This window comes from Cnephaeus nilssonii (genome assembly GCF_951640355.1).
Source record: "Cnephaeus nilssonii genome assembly, chromosome: 19".
Lineage (NCBI taxonomy): Eukaryota > Metazoa > Chordata > Mammalia > Chiroptera > Vespertilionidae > Cnephaeus > Cnephaeus nilssonii.
The window spans coordinates 41,685,579-41,705,429 of record NC_137090.1 but is presented as its reverse complement, the minus strand read 5'-3'; the positions used below and the strand labels follow the sequence as shown (position 1 = coordinate 41,705,429).

The 19,851-nt window shown below is 43.8% G+C and overlaps 1 protein-coding gene across 4 annotated transcripts in view; it reads left to right on the top strand.

Moving 5' to 3' along the window:
- The window catches only part of STX8 (syntaxin 8), a 246,148-nt gene that overhangs the window by 46,427 nt on the left and 179,870 nt on the right, over positions 1-19,851 (top strand). For all 4 annotated transcript variants that reach the window (XM_079799291.1, XM_079799293.1, XM_079799290.1 and 1 more), the window contains exons 5-6: positions 5,070-5,194; positions 19,500-19,592. In XM_079799291.1, the coding sequence (XP_079655417.1) occupies positions 5,070-5,194; positions 19,500-19,592 (218 nt within the window). The remainder of the gene's footprint in view (positions 1-5,069; positions 5,195-19,499; positions 19,593-19,851) is intronic.

Below are 19,851 nucleotides of genomic sequence, written 5' to 3'. Positions count from 1 at the left end.
TATTATTATAATGCTAGAGGCCTGGTGCATGAAAATTCATGCACTGGAGGGGGGTCCCTCAGCCCAGCCTGCCCCCTCTCACAGTACAGGAGCCCTCAGGGGCAGGAGGCGACCCGGCAATCAGGGGAAGGTGACGCCCCCATCACACCTCTGCTGCTGCCACTGCCAGCAGCGCAAGCCTCGGCCGGCCCTGGTTACCTGAGCCTCGGCCGGCCCTGGGCGGCTGGGGGGCTGAGGGGACTAGGGAACTCCGGAGGCAGGTGCGCAGCCTTGTCATGTGCCTGCCGCCCTGGCAGGGCTGAGGGGACTGGGCACCGCCATCTTGTGGCTGTGGGCGCCGCCATCTTTGAGGGCGGGGCAGTCATTATCATATTCCCTCCTTATTGGCTGTGGGCGCTGCCATCTTTACGATGGTGTGAGGGTCAGTTAGCATATTCCATCTTTATTAGATAGGACTAGAGGCCTGGTGCACGAAATCGTGTAGGGTAGGGTCCCTAGGCCTGGCCTCCCCACCTCCCCACCTCCTCCTTTCCTCGCTCCCTCAGCGCCCCACTGCCACTACTGGTCGCCCGCCATGTTCCACTCTGCCCCTTGGTGGTCAGCACATGTCATAGTGAGTGATCAAACTTCCTCTCTCCGGGTCGAACTCCCAAGCGGACAATTTGCATATTAGCCATATATATATATATGTATATATATACACACACATACACACACACACACACACACACACACACACTTATTGACTATATTCCCTAGGCTCTACTTTACATCCTGGACTATTTTGTGACTACCAGTTTGCACTTCTTAATCCCTTCACCTTTTTCACCCACCCAGTCTCCTATCCCTTCTCCACTCTGCAACCTTAGTCTATTCTCTGTATCTGTGAGTCTGTTTCTATTTTCTTTGTTTGTTTCTTTTGTTCCTTATATTTCACCTTCCACCCCCAGATTCTGATATTGCCCTGCTATGGAAGGGAGCATGCCCCTCTCCCACCCCCAATTAAGATTCCACCACCATAATGATTCAAAAGAAAGTGCTGTTGAGTTTGTGTTGGGGCGTAAAAAGTGTTTAATCACTGCTAGCTCCTGTTCTTACAGCTTGAAGTCACTGGAACCGATACAATTGCCCAGAGAGAGACAATATAGTAAAAAGAGAAGATCTAAATAGAATTCCTGAAGAACAGCAATATTTAAGGGGCAGATGGAGAGTTACCTGCAAATTCCAGAGAAAGCTCTCTCAGTGGGAGAGAGTGGGATGGAAGAAACCAGGGGAGCGGAGGTTCATGGGTAAAAGATAAAGTCAGCCGTGACACATGAGGCTAGAAGAGGGGCAGAGTGAAACCCGGGAGGAGATTTGGCAGTAAGATTGTGGGAGAGAAGAATTTTAGTGGAGTAATGGGGCAGAAGTAGATTGAAGAATGAACTGTGATGGTCAGGAAGTAGAATTGATGAGCGGAGTTCATTGTTTCAGGAAGTTGAGCTGTGAGTAGGAAAGAAAGTTGTTGCTTGAGGATTTGTAGCATGGCTAAATGACAAGATTCTGGAAGGGTGTGATGATGAAAGTGACTAGGAGAACAGAAAGAGGTTCACAGTGGCTACCTACTTTGGAATCAATACTCCTAGATCCAGCCCCTCAAATTTCACCCACTCTCCACTGCCATCCCACTATCTATATGGCCTATATTCCCTGCCCTGGAGACTCCATTCATGTCCTTACCCTTTCTTGGAATGCCTTACCATCTCTCTCTCTCGCATAGCTAAACCTACCCATTCTTCAAGGCTGTCCGGAGTCTCCTTGCCTTTCTGAAACCTTTCCTGCGGTGGTAGAAAGTGCCTTGGGTTAAGAGTCAGAAGCTGTGCATTGAACATTTAGCTTTGCCACTAAGTGTGTGACCTGGAGGAAGTCACTATGATGTTTCTTTATCTTGGTTTTCTTTTTAAATATATTTTTATTGATTTCAGAGATGAAGGAAGAGGTAGAGAGAGAAACATCAATGATGAGCGATCATTGATGGGCTGCCTCCTGCACGCTCACACAGGGGATCGAGCCCACAACTCAGGCTTTTGCCCTAACAGGGAATTGAACCATGATCTCCTAGTTCATAGGTTGATGTTCAACCATTGAGCCACGCCAGCCGGGCTACCTTAGTTTTCTTGTCAGTAATACCAACTCTGACGTACACACAGGCTTGTGTACAATTCAAATGAAATAATGTTTGTGAAATGCCTTTGAAATTACAAAACACAGCACCAGCATATGATACTATAATTTCCTGACTGCGCTTGTTTATTTCATTCATTTGGTTATGTTTTTTGCTGAATTACTTAATTCATTCAGCCTTTTTTTCAGTGTCTATTATGCCAGGCACTGAGGATATAGTACAAACAAGGCAGTCCCTATCATTGTGGAGCTTGTAGTCTTGTGTAGGAGATAGAAAATCAACAAATATATATCACACAATAGCAGGTGGTTTAAGTACTATAAAGAAAATACAGCAGGATTGTGGCGGGGGGGGGGGGCTGAGTTATAGGGAAGGGTACTTTTTTAGAGTGGTCAGGGAAACCTGTCTGAGATGACATTTCAGCAAAGTAGAATGAATAAGGGAGCAAGGCCACGTGACCATGGGGTGGGGCAGGGGAGGACAGGGAGGCGTGCCTTAGCCACGGTAGGTTGGAGGGACAGTGGGTGCAAAGTCCCTGAGATAGGAATGTGCTCAGTGTATTGTAGAGGCAGCAAGGAAACTAGTGTGGCTTGTAGTTACAGTAAAGATGTGTTTCAAAGGTGGATGGGAAGAGCAGAGGAAGCAGATCTGTTTTTATAGTGACCACTCTGGCAGCTCTTTGGGAAGTAGATGGTAGAGGGTAGGAGTGGAAGCAGGAGGCAGGAACAGTAGGGCGGAAGCAACAGATCTGAGATACGTTGTGAAGGATTTCCAATGCGTTAGAAGTGCGGGGTAGGAGAGAGAGTCTGAGATCATTCCAGGGTGTTTGGCCTGAGCCCATGGGTCTGTGGTGAAAATAGAAAGACTGGGGGAGAGGAGAATAGATTATGTGGGGAATTGTTTTTTGTTTTTTTTCTCTTCTTATTTATGCAATTTAATACTTAATGAGAAAAATTGTAATTAAAGCAGTAAGGATCTTACAGATCATCTAATTCGGTGATGTCCAGTGATAGAAAATCATTTTCTGTAGGAGTAAAGGGAATGCCTGGCTCCCCCACCAAGATGAGTCTTCCCCGCTCACCTCCCAAACCACTATTAATGACTGTTAATGAGGGTGTCTGTTCCTCAAGCATTTGACCAGGACTTTTGAAAACCATTGACCTACTTAGTTCACTTGTTTTATGGGCTGAGGAGGTTGTTGGAAGTGCCCAGGGATACAAAGCTGCAGTTTTCTTACTTCAGTTAGTAGTTCCTTCATGTGTGGTTAGTTTTTCTTTTCAGTTTGATTGTAAACTCCTTGAAAACAAGAATTATGTCTTAAGTTCTTCCATATTTTCTTTCTACCTAGGAGAATACTGAGTAATAGTAGGCATCAGTCCAAACATTAAGTTGAGCATAAAACCCTAAAGAAAAGACAAACACCAGAAGAAAAGAGAGAGAGGTAGTTCCGCCTTGAAAAACATAACAGAAGTTTTGGGATCAGATAACCGAGAAAGAAGGCTTTAGGGAATCATTTTTACCGCATTTTACTATTGCTGTTATAGTGAGGGTAAGACCAAGATAACTTTGTTATTGCTTAGCACTTTTTCAAAGCTTTGTGCTTTATTTTTTTACTTTTTTACTTTATTTTTAGAGAGAGGAAGGGGGAGAGAGAGAAACAATATTGTGAGAGAGAAACAGCGATTGGTTGTCTCCCTTACTCTCCCCGACTGGGGATTGAACCCACCACCTTTCGGTGTGCGGGGACTAACTACGCTGCAGCCAGCCGAGCTCTCTGAGGCAGATGTTACCGTATTGCTGGTAGGGGGTGGAGCTGACAGCTGTTTACTCTGTGTTGGGAAGCTGTGTGCAGTCCATCATGGGTGATTTTCAGTTCCTGCCTTCTGCCTAGTAGACATTTATATAAAAGGTTAAACAATAGGGTAGCAGTTATTCGTAGACAATAAAAGAGATGGGAAAAGAAAGGGCTAGAAGAATCACAGACCATGTTAGTGAATACCTGTAAATCGCCTGGAGCCGTGCCTGCAGTACGTTGTCACTGCTCCTACTGCTATGTCCGCCATGGTGGTCATTGTCATTTTTTATGAATCCTGTGAACTCTAAAGTGAGTGACTGTTCACATCTGGATTGAAGTGGTCAGAGATGGTTTCATGAACAAAATGGTCCTTGGGGCTTGGACAGTGTGGGCAGGTGGGAACACAAGAGGGGGCACTCGAGATGAGAAGAACCCTATAAACACGGGACTGAGGCTGGGAGCGTGTGTGCCCCGGCTTCAGACGGCAAGGAGACCAACGTGTCTGGCGCAGAAGGGGCATGTGGTTCGCTAGAGGGAGAGAGATTAACATCGGTAATTCAGAATTTATTATGTTATGAATGCTACATTACATTCATAAAATTGGATTGGAAACCCTGCGTGTGTGTCTATCTGTGAGCTACGAAATACCCATTAATAGAAAATTATATGGTCATTTTTTAATGCTATAGTCTGTGGTTGCAAATTTGGATCTTCTTGAGATAAAATATGTGCCTTTGATGTTACATAGGCCTGTGAGACAAACTTTGTCCTTAAAAAGGCTACTTCCATTGGCCTCGTGATTTTGAAATTTAAGGCCCTCATTTGTGATTATTGACTCTAATGTATCTTGGAGGATTAGTAAGAGTATTACGTGCTGCCATGGCCTCCTTAACAGGCTGTAATTCTCCAGAGGACCAGGCTTGTGCTTTATTCATCCTCAGGTCTCTTCCAGCACTGAACGCAGTTGCTGGCATCGACGTAGGCTGCAATAAATTGTGGTTGAATTGAATTTTCAAAGCATTCGAGGCTGGCCACCTCCGCACTTGTGGGAGCAATTTGCAGCAGAGCTATATTTTTTGAGTTATGTAACACATTTAATCTTGTTCTTAGGTCCAGCCTGATGACGGGAGGGGCTAAGCGAGGCGCACCCAACCCGTGGCTCTTTGAGGAGCCGGAGGAGACCAGAGGCTTGGGTTTTGATGAAATCCGGCAACAGCAGCAGAAAATCATCCAAGGTACTGACTACCCAAGGACTGTGGGCTCAGGAACCTTGTCAGGTTTTTACGGTAGCCTTGACTCTTCCTTATGCCCGTTGAAGATCAGCGGGAGAACTGTTGGTCTTTTAAAGCCCCTGGCAGTTTTGTGCCTCAGGAAACCTGAGGGATAGACAAATGATGTCATCCGTGAATCCGTGACTCAGGAGGTAGTGACTCCCGTGGGAGAGAGTGGCCGGCAGCTCTGAGACCACTTCTCCACATGTGCGCCTCCTCTTCTCCACAATTGGAAATTTATTCACCAAACGCAGACTCCATCGATTCCTTATTAAAATAAGTCAGTTTGGCCTTTACCTTGAAGTTCATCTTGCCCAGTGACTTTTAACCTGCTAATTATTTCTTTTACTGTCTTCTATCTTTTAAATTTCAGAAGTAATGCACAATTGTTATACAAAGTTCAAACAATACAGAGACATATAAAATGAAAAGCTTTCCATATTGCTTCTCCAATATATAAACAAATTAATATATACTTCCTCAGACTTTTTGTCAATACACATGTATATATTCAGTATAAGAAGACATATTTTGCATAAATGGGTTTATGATATATATAATTCCACAGCTTTTTAATTTTTTAATTTAATATGTATCATGGATATTATTTCATGTCAGTGTTGAGATGTTATTCATTCTAATTCTGCTTTTTAAAAACAGCTTTATTGGGATGCAGTTGACATTATTATAAAGAGCACACAGTGTATGTGATTCACTAAGCTTTGACATATGTATACATCTGCACAACCATCACTATAATCAAAATAATGAACATAATCATTATTCCCAAAAGTTTTCTTCATGACTATTTGTGATTCTTACTATTGCTTCTCCCCCAATCCCTAGACAGCTATTGATCTGCTTTCTGTCACTATAAATTATTTTCTATTTTCTATAATTTTGCATGAATGGAATCATACAGTATGTACTCCTTTTAGGCGGAAGGAGTCTGGCTTCTTTATCGAAGCATAATTATTTTAAGATTCATCCACATTGTTGCATGGGTCAGTATTTCATTCTTTGGTATTGCAGAATAGTATTACATGGCTTGAATTAACCACAATCTTTGTGTCCATTCACATGTTGATGAGTATTTTGGTATTACAAATAAAATTGCTATTGAACGTTCAGATGCAAGTCTTTGTATAGACATAAATTTTCATTTTCTTAGGTAAATCCCTACTAGTGGAATGACTGGTCAATGTAGGTGTATGTTTAACTGTTAAAGAAATTACCACACTAGTTTTGAAAGTGTTTGTACTATATTACATCATCATCAAAAGATGTATGTCTCCTATTTGTGTTATTTTTAAAAAATATTTTTTTATTGATTTCAGAGAGGAAGGGAGAGGGAGAGAGAGAGATAGAAACATCAATGATGAGAGAGTATCATTGATCGGCTACCTCCTGCATGCCTCATACTGGGGATCGAGCCCGCAACCAGAGTATGTGCCCTGACGGGGAATTGAGCCATGACCTCCTGGTTTATAGGCCAACGCTCAACCACTGAGTCATGCCAGCTGGGTGTTCTATTTGTTTTAGATCCTCAGCAAACGTGGTGCAGTCAGTCTTTTTCATTTTAGACATTTTAATAATCTGTGTTGCATTTCATTGTGGTTCTAATATGTATCGCCCTAATGACTACAGTAAAACCTTGATATAACAGACTAATTTGGGCGAGGGGGTGTCCGTTAAAGCTAAAAGTCCATTATATGATAAAGTAGGTTTTCCGAATGCATATGTTAAAAAATTGACAAATTAATTATTTTACCTGTTTTTACTTACATAGACAAGTTTGTGTAATTAAAATGTATGAAAAGTTTAATTTTGCAGAAAAATTTTCTATATGTATAAATTTATACTGAATAGGTCTGGTTAATGTGTGCGTTCACCAGTCACCAAGAGTAAACAAATGCACACGGCTAGGGCGTGGCTTAGTGCACATGGGAACATCAGCTGGCATGCATTAAAATTGCTGCAAAAAGTCATGCCATGTGACAACAGAACCAATTACCTAGCTTCATGTGGTGTGATCACGTGCTAATCATTTGCCAAACATTGTTTACCAGCAGTAACTCTTGGATTTAAATATGTAGACTATAATTGTAGATATATAATATTTATTTATGTTGGGGAATTTGCTACAGTGCTTTTTCCAACATACAGCCTGTTCACTAAAATTTGTTAAAAGTTACAGGGTAAATTAAAAACAAACTAAGAAAAAACCCAACTACACCTAGGCATATCATTTTCAAACTACAGAAAATCAAAGATAAAAACAATTTAGTGCTGGTGAAAAAAATACATCAATAGATCATTGGAACAGAATAGACAGCCCAGAAATAAATCCACATAAGTATAGTCAACTGATCTTTGACAGAGGACCAAAGGTAATACAATGGAGTCTTCTCAACAAATTGTAATGGATTACTTTGATTGTTGAATGTTGAACCAGCCTTACATACCTAGGATAAATCCAACTTGTTATGGTTATAACATTTGAGGAATGTTATAATTTCTTCCGTAAATGTGTGGTAGACTTCAACAGTGAACCCATTTGGTGCTTTCTGTTTGGGGTGGTTGTTAATTGTTAATTCAATTTCTTTAGATATAAGTCTATTTAGATTGTCTGCTTCTTCTTGTGTGAGTTTTGGCAGTTTGTATCTTTCAAGAAATTGGTCCATTTCATCTGGGTTATCACATTTGGTGGCATAGAGTTGTTCATAATATTTTTTATTATTCTTTTAATGTTATGAGATCTGTAGTGATGTTTCCCTTTTCATTGCTATTATTAATTTCTGTCCTCGCCTTTTTTCTTATTTAATCTGGTTAGAGGCTTATTTTTTTTTTTTATCTTTTCAAAGAACTAGCATTGGTTTTTTGAATTCCTGTTTTCAGTTTCATTAATTTCTGTTCTAATTCTTATTTCTTTTCTTTTGCTTACTTTGGATTTAATTTGCTCTTTTTCTAGTTTCTTAAGGTGAAGTTTATGTTATTGAACATAGATCTTTCTTCTTTTCTACTTTATGCCCTCAGTGCTATAAATTTTCCTCTATACACTGCTTTTGCTGCATCCCATAAATTTTGGTAAACGTTGTTTTCATTTACATTAGTTCAAAATATTTAAAAATTTCTCTTGAGATTTTTTCTTTGACACATGTTATTTAAAAGTGTATTGTTTAGTGTATTGACACTAAAAGTGTATTGACACAACCAGCTGGTGTGTCTCAGTGGTTGAGCATCCACCCACGCATCAAGAGGTCACTTGTTTGATTCCCAGACAGGGCACATGCCCAGGTTGTGGGCTCCATCTCCAGTAGAGGTCATGCAGGAGACAGCCAATTGATGTTTCTCATCAGTGTTTCTGCCTCTCCCTATCCCTTCTTCTCTCTCTCTTAAAAAAAAAAATCAATAAAAACATTTATAAAAAAAAATCTTTAAAAGTGTGTTGTTTAATCTCTGTATATTTTGGTATTTTCTATTTATTTTTCTGTTATTAATTTGTAGCTTAATTTCATTATAGTCTGAGAGCAAACTTTGTATGATTTCTATTTTAAATTTGTTAAGGTGCATTTTATGGCCCAGAATGTGGTCTGTCTTGGTGGATGTTCCATATAAGCTTGATAAGAATGTTTGTTCTGCTGTTTAATGAAGTAGTCTGTAGATGTCCATTATATCCAGTTGATTGATGGTGGTGAATTTATGTTTTTACTGATTTTCTGACTGCTGGATCTTTCCATTTCTAACGGAGGGGTGTTGAGGTCTCCCACTATGATAGTGGATTTATCTATTTCTCCTTGCAGTTCTATCACTTGTTGCCTCATGTAGTTTGATGCTCTGTTATTAGGCACTTACACATTCAGGATTATGTCTTTTTGGAGAATTAGCCTCCTTATAATTACACTAGAGGCCCAGTCCATGAAGATTCATGCACTCGGGGGCGTCCCTCAGCCCAACCACCCTCTCACAATCCGGGACCCCTCGGGTAGGGTCCCTAGGCCTGGCCTGAGATCAGGGCCTATCGGGTCTTTCCTTCCCAGGTATGCAGGAAGCTGGCCCCACCCCCGCCGCTGCCACTGCTTGCCATCTGTGCAGCACTGCCTCCCCTCCCCTGCCACCAGTGGCCTCCCTCTGCAGGCGACAGGCTGGGGTGCAATGGATTGGCTGGCCTGGGCCTCCCTCTTTCTTTGCTGGGGGGTGGGGCCAGCCATGCAAGGGGCTGTCTGCCTACCTGATTGCCCCTAACCGCTCGCCTACCTGCCTGATCACCCCTAACCACTGGTCTGCCTACCTGATCACCCCTATCCACTCTGCCTGCCTGCCTGATTGCCCCTAACAGCTTGCTTGGGGGCGGGGCCAGCCCAGTGAGGGTCTGTCTGCCTACCTGATTGCCCCTAATCGCTGGCCTACCTGCCTGATCACCCCTATCCACTCTGCCTGCCTGATTGCCCCTAACAGCTTGCTTGGGGGCAGGGCCAGCCCAGTGAGGGTCTGTCTGCCTACCTGATCGCCCCTACCACTGGTCTGCCTACCTGATCTCCCCTAACCACTTGCCTGCCTATCTGATCACCCCTAACCACTGCTCTGCCTACCTGATCACCCCTAACCCCTCTGCCTGCCTGATTGCCCCTAACTGCTTGCTTGGGGGCGGGGCCAGCACTGACTTCCAGTTGGTCAGCCTCTGGTTGTCGCAGGACCCGACCGCCAGTTGCCTGCCATCTGTCGCACCCCAGTGTCGCCAATTGGCCACCCCGGCCACCCCGAGTCCCCCCACCCTGCGCCTCCGCTGGCCCAATCGTGGGCGTAGCGGAGTGATGGTAATTTACTTATTACTCTACTAGAGGCCCAGCGCACGATTCAATCGTGCGGGTAGGGTCCCTAGGCCTAGCCTCCTGCGATCAGGGCCATCTTCTGCCTGTTCGCCAGTCCCCAGGCCCAATGCTGCCTCCGCCGCCGCCACTGAGCTGCCAGGCTTTTGGGATCACCAGCTCATCCCCAGCCGCTGCCGCTGCTGCTGGGGCTTGAGGCGCTGACGAAGGGGAGCACGGCAGGGGATCCGGGTGCGGACAACCGGCTCCCCGCCTCCGATGGCAGCAGAGCTGGGCAGGGGATCCAGGTGCGGACAACCGGCTCCCCGCCTCCGATGGCAGCGGAGCTGGGCAGGGGATCCTGGTGCGGACAACCGGCTCCCCGCCTCCGATGGCAGCGGAGCTGGGCAGGGGATCCGGGTGCGGACAACCGGCTCCCCGCCTCCGATGGCAGCGGAGCTGGGCAGGGGATCCGGGTGCGGACAACCGGCTCCCCGCCTCCGATGGCAGCGGAGCTGGGTGTCCAGAGTGTCCGAGGCAGCCCCCCTCAGCGGCCGCCAATCCAGCCGTTGAGAGGCAGGGGCAGGGGGCGGGAGTCCCGTGCCTCTCAATGGCCGGATATGCCACCCCAAGTCCCGCCCCCCAGCCTCCCACCGCCCAATCGTGGGCGTAGCGGAGTGATGGTTATTTGCATATTGCCTTTTTATTATGAAGGATTATTAGATAGGATAATTCCCTTCTTTATTCCCGATAACTTTATTTGCTTTGAGGTCAGCTCTGAAATTAAAATAACTACTCCTGCTTTCTTTTGATTAGTGTTAGAATCTATTTACTTTTAATCTATATGTACTTTTAGATTTAAAGTGGGGTTATTGTAGGTAGCATATAGTTGGCTCCTCTGTTTTGATCCACTCTGATGGTCTCTGTTTTTCATTTGGCATAGTTTCCCTTCTTCATTTCAATCTGGATGTCTTTTTTTCCTCCCCTGCCTTATAGAAATGATAAGAGTAGACATCCTTCCTTATTTCTAATATTAGAGAGGAAGTATTCATTTGGAAGGCAGTTACTGTGAATTTTTCTATCTATATCTATAAAAGCCCAGCGACCGGAATGGTGGAATGATCAGAACAACCGGTGGCTATGATGCGCACTGTGGCAGCCAACTGGCCTGATCTGGGACCCAATTGGCCCCCCTCCCCTGCTGGCCCAGCCCCTGATTGGCCCCCCCGACCCTGATTGGGGGTGGGGCCGGCCGGCCAACTGCCTGCAGCCCCCCCCCCCCCCCCCACTGGCCCAGCCCGATAGGGCCCCCATGAGGGCAGGCCGGCCAGACCCCACAAATTCGTGCACTGGGCCTCTAGTATATATAGTTAATCCTCACCTGAGAATATTTTTTTTTCATTGACTTTTAGAGAAAGTAGAAGGGAGGGAAGGAGGAGTGAGGGATGAAGGCAGGGAGGGAGGGAGGGAGGGAGGGAGGAAGAGAGAGAGAGAGAGAGAGAGAGAGAGAGAGAGAGAGAGAGAGAGAGAGAGGAGAGAGAGAGAGAGAGAGAGAGAGAGATTGGTTGCCTCCTGCACATGGTCTGACCAGGGCTGGGGATTGAATCTGCAACCGAGGAGCATGCCCTGTGGCCCTTTGGTGTGCGGGCTGACTTTTCCAGCCACTGAGAAACACCAGCCAGGGCTGGTCCTGGAAGGCTTTGTATTTCTAGAAATATTTTTGAGATTCTTTTCTGGGATGCTGTTATTTGGGTCTTGCTTTGTACTGTGGACCAGAGCAGTGTCTGCTTTAGAGCAGGGGTCAGCTGACCTTAACCTGTGGGCCACATTTGGCCTGCTACCTGTTTTTTGTAAACTCAAAATGTGTTTTACATTTCTAAGTGTTCAGAAAATAGTCAAAAGAGGAATATTTTGTGACTGAAAATTATATGAAATTCAAAGTTTAGTGTCCATAAATAAAGTCTCCTGGGAACACAGCCATGCTTATTCATTTTATCTATGGATGCTTTCCTGCTACAATAGCATAGTTTAGTAGTTGGTCTCGAGACAGTATGAACCACAAAGCCTAAAATATTTAATATCTGGCCCTTTATAGGAAATGTTTGCTGACGCCAGGCTAGCGGTCATTTACCCCACTACTGAGCCAAAACCATTCTGAGCACAGATCCACCTCGGGGACATTGCAGGTTCGGGTCCAGACCACTGCAGCGAAGTGAGCGTCACAATGAAGGGAGTCGTAATCTTGCTGGTGGAGGGTCTTGCCTTCAATTTGTAAAAAACACGTCTGTGAAGTGCAATAAAGCGAAGTGCCGTAAAACGAGGCCTGCCTGCACTGTGCCTAGTGAATTATGAGGTGACCTGGTCAGTGGGAATGGAACTGTGTCCAACCCTGTTTGAGCCCAGAGGCCCCTTTCGGGGGTGCTTTCCCCAGCCTTGGTTACTTTCCTCAGATAAATGCCCTCAGCACTCAGCTGAAGCCTCCAGGTGGACCCCGTGCCCGTGCAGACCCCCAGGCTTCTCTCTGCACACCTCTCTCCTCTCTGGTCCTGTGCCCTATACACTTTAGCCACCCTGACCTGTTCTGATTCTTTTCAACCCAGGGTGATGGCCAGGCTCCACCTGGGCTCATCTGTCCCACCCCCACAGCCTGGCAGCCCTCCCAGGGCAGTAATCTCGTTTATTTCCCATCTCTCAGGGATCACGTATTTCAATTCCTGATGTCTGTGTCTTGAAACTATGTGGTTGTGTGTGTGTTTTTTTTTTTTGGGGGGGGGGGTATATTTTGCCTGTGGTTTTGTGTGTGTGTGCTTTTCCCCCAAGTTTCAGGCCAGAAGTAAATCTGGTTCCTGTCCATTCATTTTGGCGAGAAACAGAAGTCTAATTCAATTGTGAATATCTCCAGCGAATGAGACACGGTGTCTCCCTCGTATCTGCAGTCCCACATGCCTCACCCATTGTCATGTTTGAAGCAAAGGGGAAAAAACTAGAGCAATGCAGCTTTCCCCGAAGCATGGCCATTCATTAGCCGTGCTTCACTCTTCGGGATCCACGGCTCCTGAAAAGCAGGTCTTGTTAGCTCACACTAAGGAATCTTCTGGCATTGTGGCTTTGTGCCAGGAAAAGCTGTTCTCAGTTAGGTACAGTATCCCTGTCACCGGGAAGGTGCTACCTTCAGTGTGAGCGGATGCCACCTGCAAGTTTTTGTCAGTGAGTCTCTGGGACAAAGAGCATCCTTATTGCGATGCGAAGCCTTGGCGGTTTGTTGGAGGGTGGAGAGAGGAAGGAATGGATGAGTAGCAGCTCATACTGTAGGTCAGTTTGTTTTTCTGCTTTTACCTTCGTGTTTTGGAATGCTGTATCCCTCTTTGCTTTCCTAGCAGTTGATTTTCAAGGATAAACACAAAAATGGAAGTAAAAATTTACACGAAGCCCTATTGGCCTTTTTTCTGCCTCAAGAATCTTGGCAATGTGCTGAGGTTGCTATGGCTTTGTTTCATCACCAGGGCCTGCACCAGATAAAAATAAAGCACCGTGAAGGGTCATTTCTAACTTCCTTTGGCCCATATACTCTGTTAGCCTTTCTGTACTTTAGTTGACCCTTAGAAACACTTTGAAAATCGTCCTAAAATAACAGTTTGTTGGCAGATCTTGGACTCGGCAACGAATGCCTTCCTTGCCTAAGCTAGAAGCTAGGCTTTGTTACAGCCAGTCAGCCGGTCTCGGCTTCTGTGTTAGTCATGCTGTAATTTGAGGCACAAATGGACATTAAGCATGAGATGGAGGAGGTGATGACAATCTCTAGATCACCTCAAAAATTCCCCAGATAGAACAAGGGAAGGTAACTTTTTGATTAATACAGACCCCTGTCTCTGAGTCGACGGCAGACCTTGAAGAAGGTGAGGTATTGTTCTACCTTCACTCAGGAGGTCTTCGTTGATGGCATTTCTTAACTGTTATTTTATAGGTGTCCTTTTTGGATTCCAGCAGAAAGCCACACGTTTTTTCTAGATTTCTGTGTTCTTCGGCCTCTAAATATTTTTATGTAAAATAGTGGTGGGAAGGTGGCTAGCCAGACTCCATTTCACATCAGCAAGTCTTAGTAGCTAATCTTTAAACCCTTGCAATCCTAACTTCACAGACAACTTTTTTTTTTTCTTGTAACTCTCACCTAGACCAGGAATCTTCCACTAAAATCTCAAAATAAAATCATCTGTTCTTAGATCTTGCTCTAAAAGTCTTTCCAATGCTGGGAAAGTGATTAACTTTATCCAGCTTGACCTAATCTTTTCCTCATTTGTTCCTTACTTCTCCTTATCCAGGGAGAGCTCCTTCTATATGTAAAACGTGAGAATTTCCATTGCTTCTCTCCACGACTTTTCTACTACCTGCACTTAGGAGGCTGTCTTGTATTGACAAGAAGCCCTTCCATACGTCTAGTAGAGACTAAACTTTTCTTTCTTCTACAGACCTAGATGTCTCTTTGGTTAGTCCTTGATTTAACATCATTTATTAAGTACGTGCGCTGTGCCACCAGTGGGGCTCTGAACTGGGACAAAGACAAAGGAAATGAAGACACAGCCCAGCCCCAGGGGCCCTTGTCTTGTGCTTCGTCAGGGGCCTGAGGCTGCAGCTCTTAGAACTGCCCCTTTGTTTTATTTACTTGTTAAAAGGTTGATAATTTTTTGCTGTGGAAAATTTCAAACAAAAAAGTAGAGAGAGTAAGATAATGATGTCATACGGACTAGCTCATTACTGTCATCAATTGTTTCAGCAATTATCAATTCATAGTGCATTGTGTTTCATCCATATGTCTACCCAACTACCTATTCCATGAATTATTTTTGAAGCAAATCTCAGGTATTATTTCATGGGTGAATATTCCAGAATATGTCTCTAAAGTATGTTTTAAACAGATAAGGACTGTTTTTTAAAAACATAATCACAATGCCATTATCACCTTTAGCAAGTTCACAATAATTCCATAGTATAATCAAACATCGAGTGTTCAGATTTCCTTGATTGTCCCATGATGTTTGGTTTTGTTATTTTTAGGTTGTTCAATTCATGATCTGAATATAGTCTGTATATTGCAACTAATTGATGTCCCTTCAGTTCCTTTAATAGATAGGTTCCTTTGCCAGCTCTCTCTCTTTTTTTTCTTTGCCTTTTCTTGGTTGAAGAAACAGGGTCATTTGCCGTGTAGTTTCCCATCATCTAGATCTTGCTATTTGTATGCCCATATATTAAAATATTCCTTTGTCCCGCATGTTTTCTGTAAATTGGTAGTTAGATTTAGTGGCTTGATCAGGATCAAGTTTGTTATTTTTGGTAAGAACACAGTATGATGACTCTTTATTTTTAATCTGCAGCCACCAGATAGTCCTCCCACAATTACATGATATTTAGTTAGAAGATGGCTTTTCTGAATATCTAAAGATAGAAAATCTCCAAACACCTAATTATTCCAAAGGGATTTAAAAAAAATGATTGTATTCATTTTCTAGTCTGTCATTATAAATTAGTATAAATTTGGTGACTTAAAATTCAAACTTATTATTTTACAGTTCCGTAGGTCAGAAGGTCACTGTGGGTCTCTGGGCTGGGGCCGAGGTGTGGGCTTCCTTGATGGAGGCTCCAGAGAAGGCATCTCCTTGCCTTTTCCAGCTGCTGGAGGCCGCCAACCATCTCGTCGTTCCCTGCTTCAGTCTTCAAAGCCAGTAGATTCATCTCTCAGATCCTTCTTCATGTCTCCCTGCGACGGCAGCTAGAAGAGGTTTCTGTCTTAAGGACTCATGATTCCACTGGGTCCACCTGGACCATCTGAATAATCTCCCATTTCAAATGCCTTAATCTTAATCACAATTGCAAAGTTCCTTTTGCTAAGCAAGCTCATATATTCCCAGGTTCCAGGAATTAGGAAATAGGAATCTTTAGGGGGCACATTATTCTACGTATCACAATGGTTACCCATTTTAAAAAAAGTAACATCATTATAAAATTGAAGAATGATTAATAGACTGTTGTATGTTGCAAATGACCTATTGTGATATAATGACTTGGGATATGTGATAGGGTAGGGCAGATGACAGTAATGAGCTAGTCAGTATGACATCATAGTTTTGCATGGTTCTGCATGACTGTCTGTTTATATTTTTGTAAGTACAGTATTTTACTTGGTTCATTGTCTCTAAGATGACCACACCACCTGCCCTTGAAATTGCTGCTTTAGGGTTTGAAGAAGCTCAGGTCATCAATATCATCATCACATATGCAGTGTCTCAGTTCCCTGGACTGTCTGTGTCTTTGGATTGTGGAATGAAAATGTTATCGCACTTAACCACAGTGAGGAGATGCTAAGTTCTTACAGAAATGATTTCAGTTGAGCAGAATGTTTAGCCCTCTTTCTGTTTTGCATTAGAAAGAGAACCTTTAGGTAGTTAAACCATATCATGAGTCAAGGTTGAGAGAAAAGAGTGCAGAGTAGTTATTTTTCATTCACAATCTGTGTCTCTACTAGATAAAGCAACTTCATAACTTTAATGATTCTTTTTCTAATTGAAAACTGTAGAGGAATCTTCTTTCCTCTTTTTAAATTGTTTTACCTTTTAATTCATGTTGACTCTTGACCCTCAGTCCTATATGTAGATTCTTTTCGGGATGCATTTGGATTTTTGCTATAATATTGGTCATCCTATAGCAGCACGAGGTTGATGATAGATTTATCTTGGAAGCCATCCAAGAGGTTGTTACTAAAGACCAAAAGGACCTCATTATAAAGAGATTTTGCTATAAAATGGTCCCTTAGAATGATCCCTGGAGAAAGCAGGTCATTTGTATAGTTTGAAAAATACGTAGTGTCAAAAAATGTCACTAAGGGGTCCTTACCTCACACCATTAGTTTAAATAAATTCCAGATGAATTAATGAGTTAAGCGTAATGGCTTAATTCCATAAAAAGACTAGGAAAAAATACAAGTCAATGTTAACGTGATCTTGCATAAGAAGACCATTGTGATTTCTGCTTTTGAAGATATGCCTTTATGTGAACTAGTCATGAAAAGAACCCCATCAACAAATGAAGCCACAATTGGCATGTTACCCTCATCTGGCATATTGCCATGGTAGAAAGAGTCCTTAGATTCAGCCTCAGAATGTTCTTCCAAATGCACCTGAAAGCAAAGAAAACGGTTCTTACAAAGAGATCACTGAGACTGCAAAGAACAAGCCAACATAAAATTTTAAAGAAAGTACTTTGAGTTCTTTTTTCTTTAAATTTTTACAATCTAGAAAAGCAATACATTTTAAAAAACAAAAATTCTATTTTTACTATTTATTGTTTTATGTACTGCATTTTTACACTTAACATATCATGGCTTTCTTTCAACATCAAAATATCCATGGACCATATCACTTTTAATGTCTCTGTAGTGTTTTATTATATGGCTATATACACATTTTTAAACAAATCATTGTGTTTGGGCATTTGGATAGTTTCCAGTTTTTCACTATTATAAATGTATCAGTGTGGGTCCAATTAGGAGAAAGAGGGTTGAAAGTTTAGTATACAGAATTATTAACTACTAGAGGCCCAGTGCATGAAATTCGTGCACGGGGTGGGTGGGGGGGGGGGGGGGAGGGAAGTGTCCCTCAGCCCAGCCTGCACCCTCTCCAATCTGGGACATCCCTCTCACAATCCAGGACTGCTGGCTCCCAACCACTTGCCTGCCTCTGCCTGATTGCCCCTAACCACTTCTGCCTGCCAGCCTGATCACCCCCTAACCACTGCCCTGCCAGCCTGATTGACGCCTAACTGCTCCTCGGCCGGCCCGATAGCCCCTAACTGCCCTCCCCTGCCAGTCTGGTCGCCCCTAACTGTCCTCCCCTGCAGGCCTGGTCACCCCTAACTGCCCTCTCTGCTTGCCTGATCACTCACAACTTCCCTCCCCTGCAGGCTTGGTCCCCCTCAACTGCCCCCCCTGGAGGCCTTGTCCCCCCCAAATGCCCTCCCCTGCAGGCCTGGTCCCCCCCAACTGCCCTCCCCTGCTGACCTGGTCTCCCCCAACTGACCTCCTCTGCTAGCCTGGTCACCCCTAACTGCCCTTCCTGCTGGCCTGATCACCCACAACTGCCCTCCCCTGCAGACCTAGTCTCTCCCAACTGCCCTCCTCTCATGGCCTGGTTACCCCTAACTGCCCTCCCTGCTTGCCTGATCACCTACAACTTCCCTCCCCTGCAGGCCTGGTCCCCCCAACTGCCCTCCCTTGCTGGCCTGGTCTCCCCCAACTGCCCTCCTCTGCTGGCCTGGTCACCCCTAACTGCCCACAACTTCCCTCCCCTGCAGGCCATCTTGTGGTGGCCATCTTGTGTCCACATGGGGGCAGCCATCTTTGACCACATGGGGTGGCCATCTTGTGTCTTGGAGTGATAGTCAATTTGCATATTACGCTTTTATTAGATAGGATAACAGGACATTAGAGTAACGATTTCAGAGAGGTCACTGTGGTTTGCAGCCAGGCTGTGGAACCTGCTGGAATCTGCCCTCTAGGATGCTAGGGATGTTATTCATGGGGAAGTGTCTAAGTGGAGGCACTCTGTTCAGAAACTGCCCACGGAGGGGGTGCCCTGCTGACCTTGGGGTGCTGCTGGCCTCTGTGTGCTGGAGGACACTGGAGAAGCTGGGAGGCTGTGGGAGCCTGGCAAGAGAGCAGGCTGGAGGCAGGAAGCAAACCTTTCCTCCCGTGATGTCTCTGTAGTCCCCTCTTACTGACAAAGATGGCCAAGGGAAAAATATTTAAAGGACCCAGGTCCATTTTCACAGAGCAGTCAAAAGGGGGTCAACTTGGAGCTGAGAGGTAATACATTGATAACTAGCACAGGAAGCGATGTATCAAGGAATGTCATTGGATGTACATCTTGCATGTGGTCTGATGCTTTCTTACATACATTTCTAGACACAGAGCTGACAGATAAAAAGGTAGGCACAATTTGCTCTCCAGAAAGGTATGTGAACTGTCCTCCCATGACACAGTGCGTAGGAGCTTCTAGTTCTTCACACTTAGTTAACCCTGCGTATTCGCATTCTTTTTCATTTTCATTTCTTATTTATATCCTTTGCCCATTTTAAAACTTAGAAGAATAAGTCTTTCTTATTGATTTGCACATGCTCTTTATGTATCAAATATTCGAAAGTTTAAATGTTTATGTAGTCAAATCTTATGTTCATTTTTAATATTTAAAATTTTAATTCATCTGGAAGTCATTTTAGTTTAAGGTATGAGGTAGGTACTTAATTTTTTTTCTTCATTTTGTTCCAATAATGTCAACTGTTTTCTCTCTCCTTTTCCTAATGATTTAAAATGTTACTTTTATCATATATTGAGTTGTGTTAGACCCCTGGGTATATTTCTGGACCTTAAATGGTTTCCTTTGGTTTTTAGTTGAGTGTTTTACTTTTTCTTTCAGAACAGGATGCAGGCCTCGATGCCCTTTCTTCTATCATAAGTCGCCAAAAACAAATGGGGCAAGAGATTGGGAATGAGCTGGAGGAACAAAATGGTAAGAACATCTCTGAGATTGACCACATTTGCTACTTAGTATAAATACTGAAGGCTTGAATATTTGTTAAATGATTGTAATATTACAAAACATGTAACGTGGTTTACTATCGATGGATTATTATATTTAATGCAATTGAGGGTGGCTTGTGGCAGATTTAGATTGTAGTTACTAAATACTATGTAAAGAAATTTGATAAAAAAAATTTCCAGTTCTCTGGAACTGCTTTTAAAAATACTTTGTTTAATGATCCATTTAT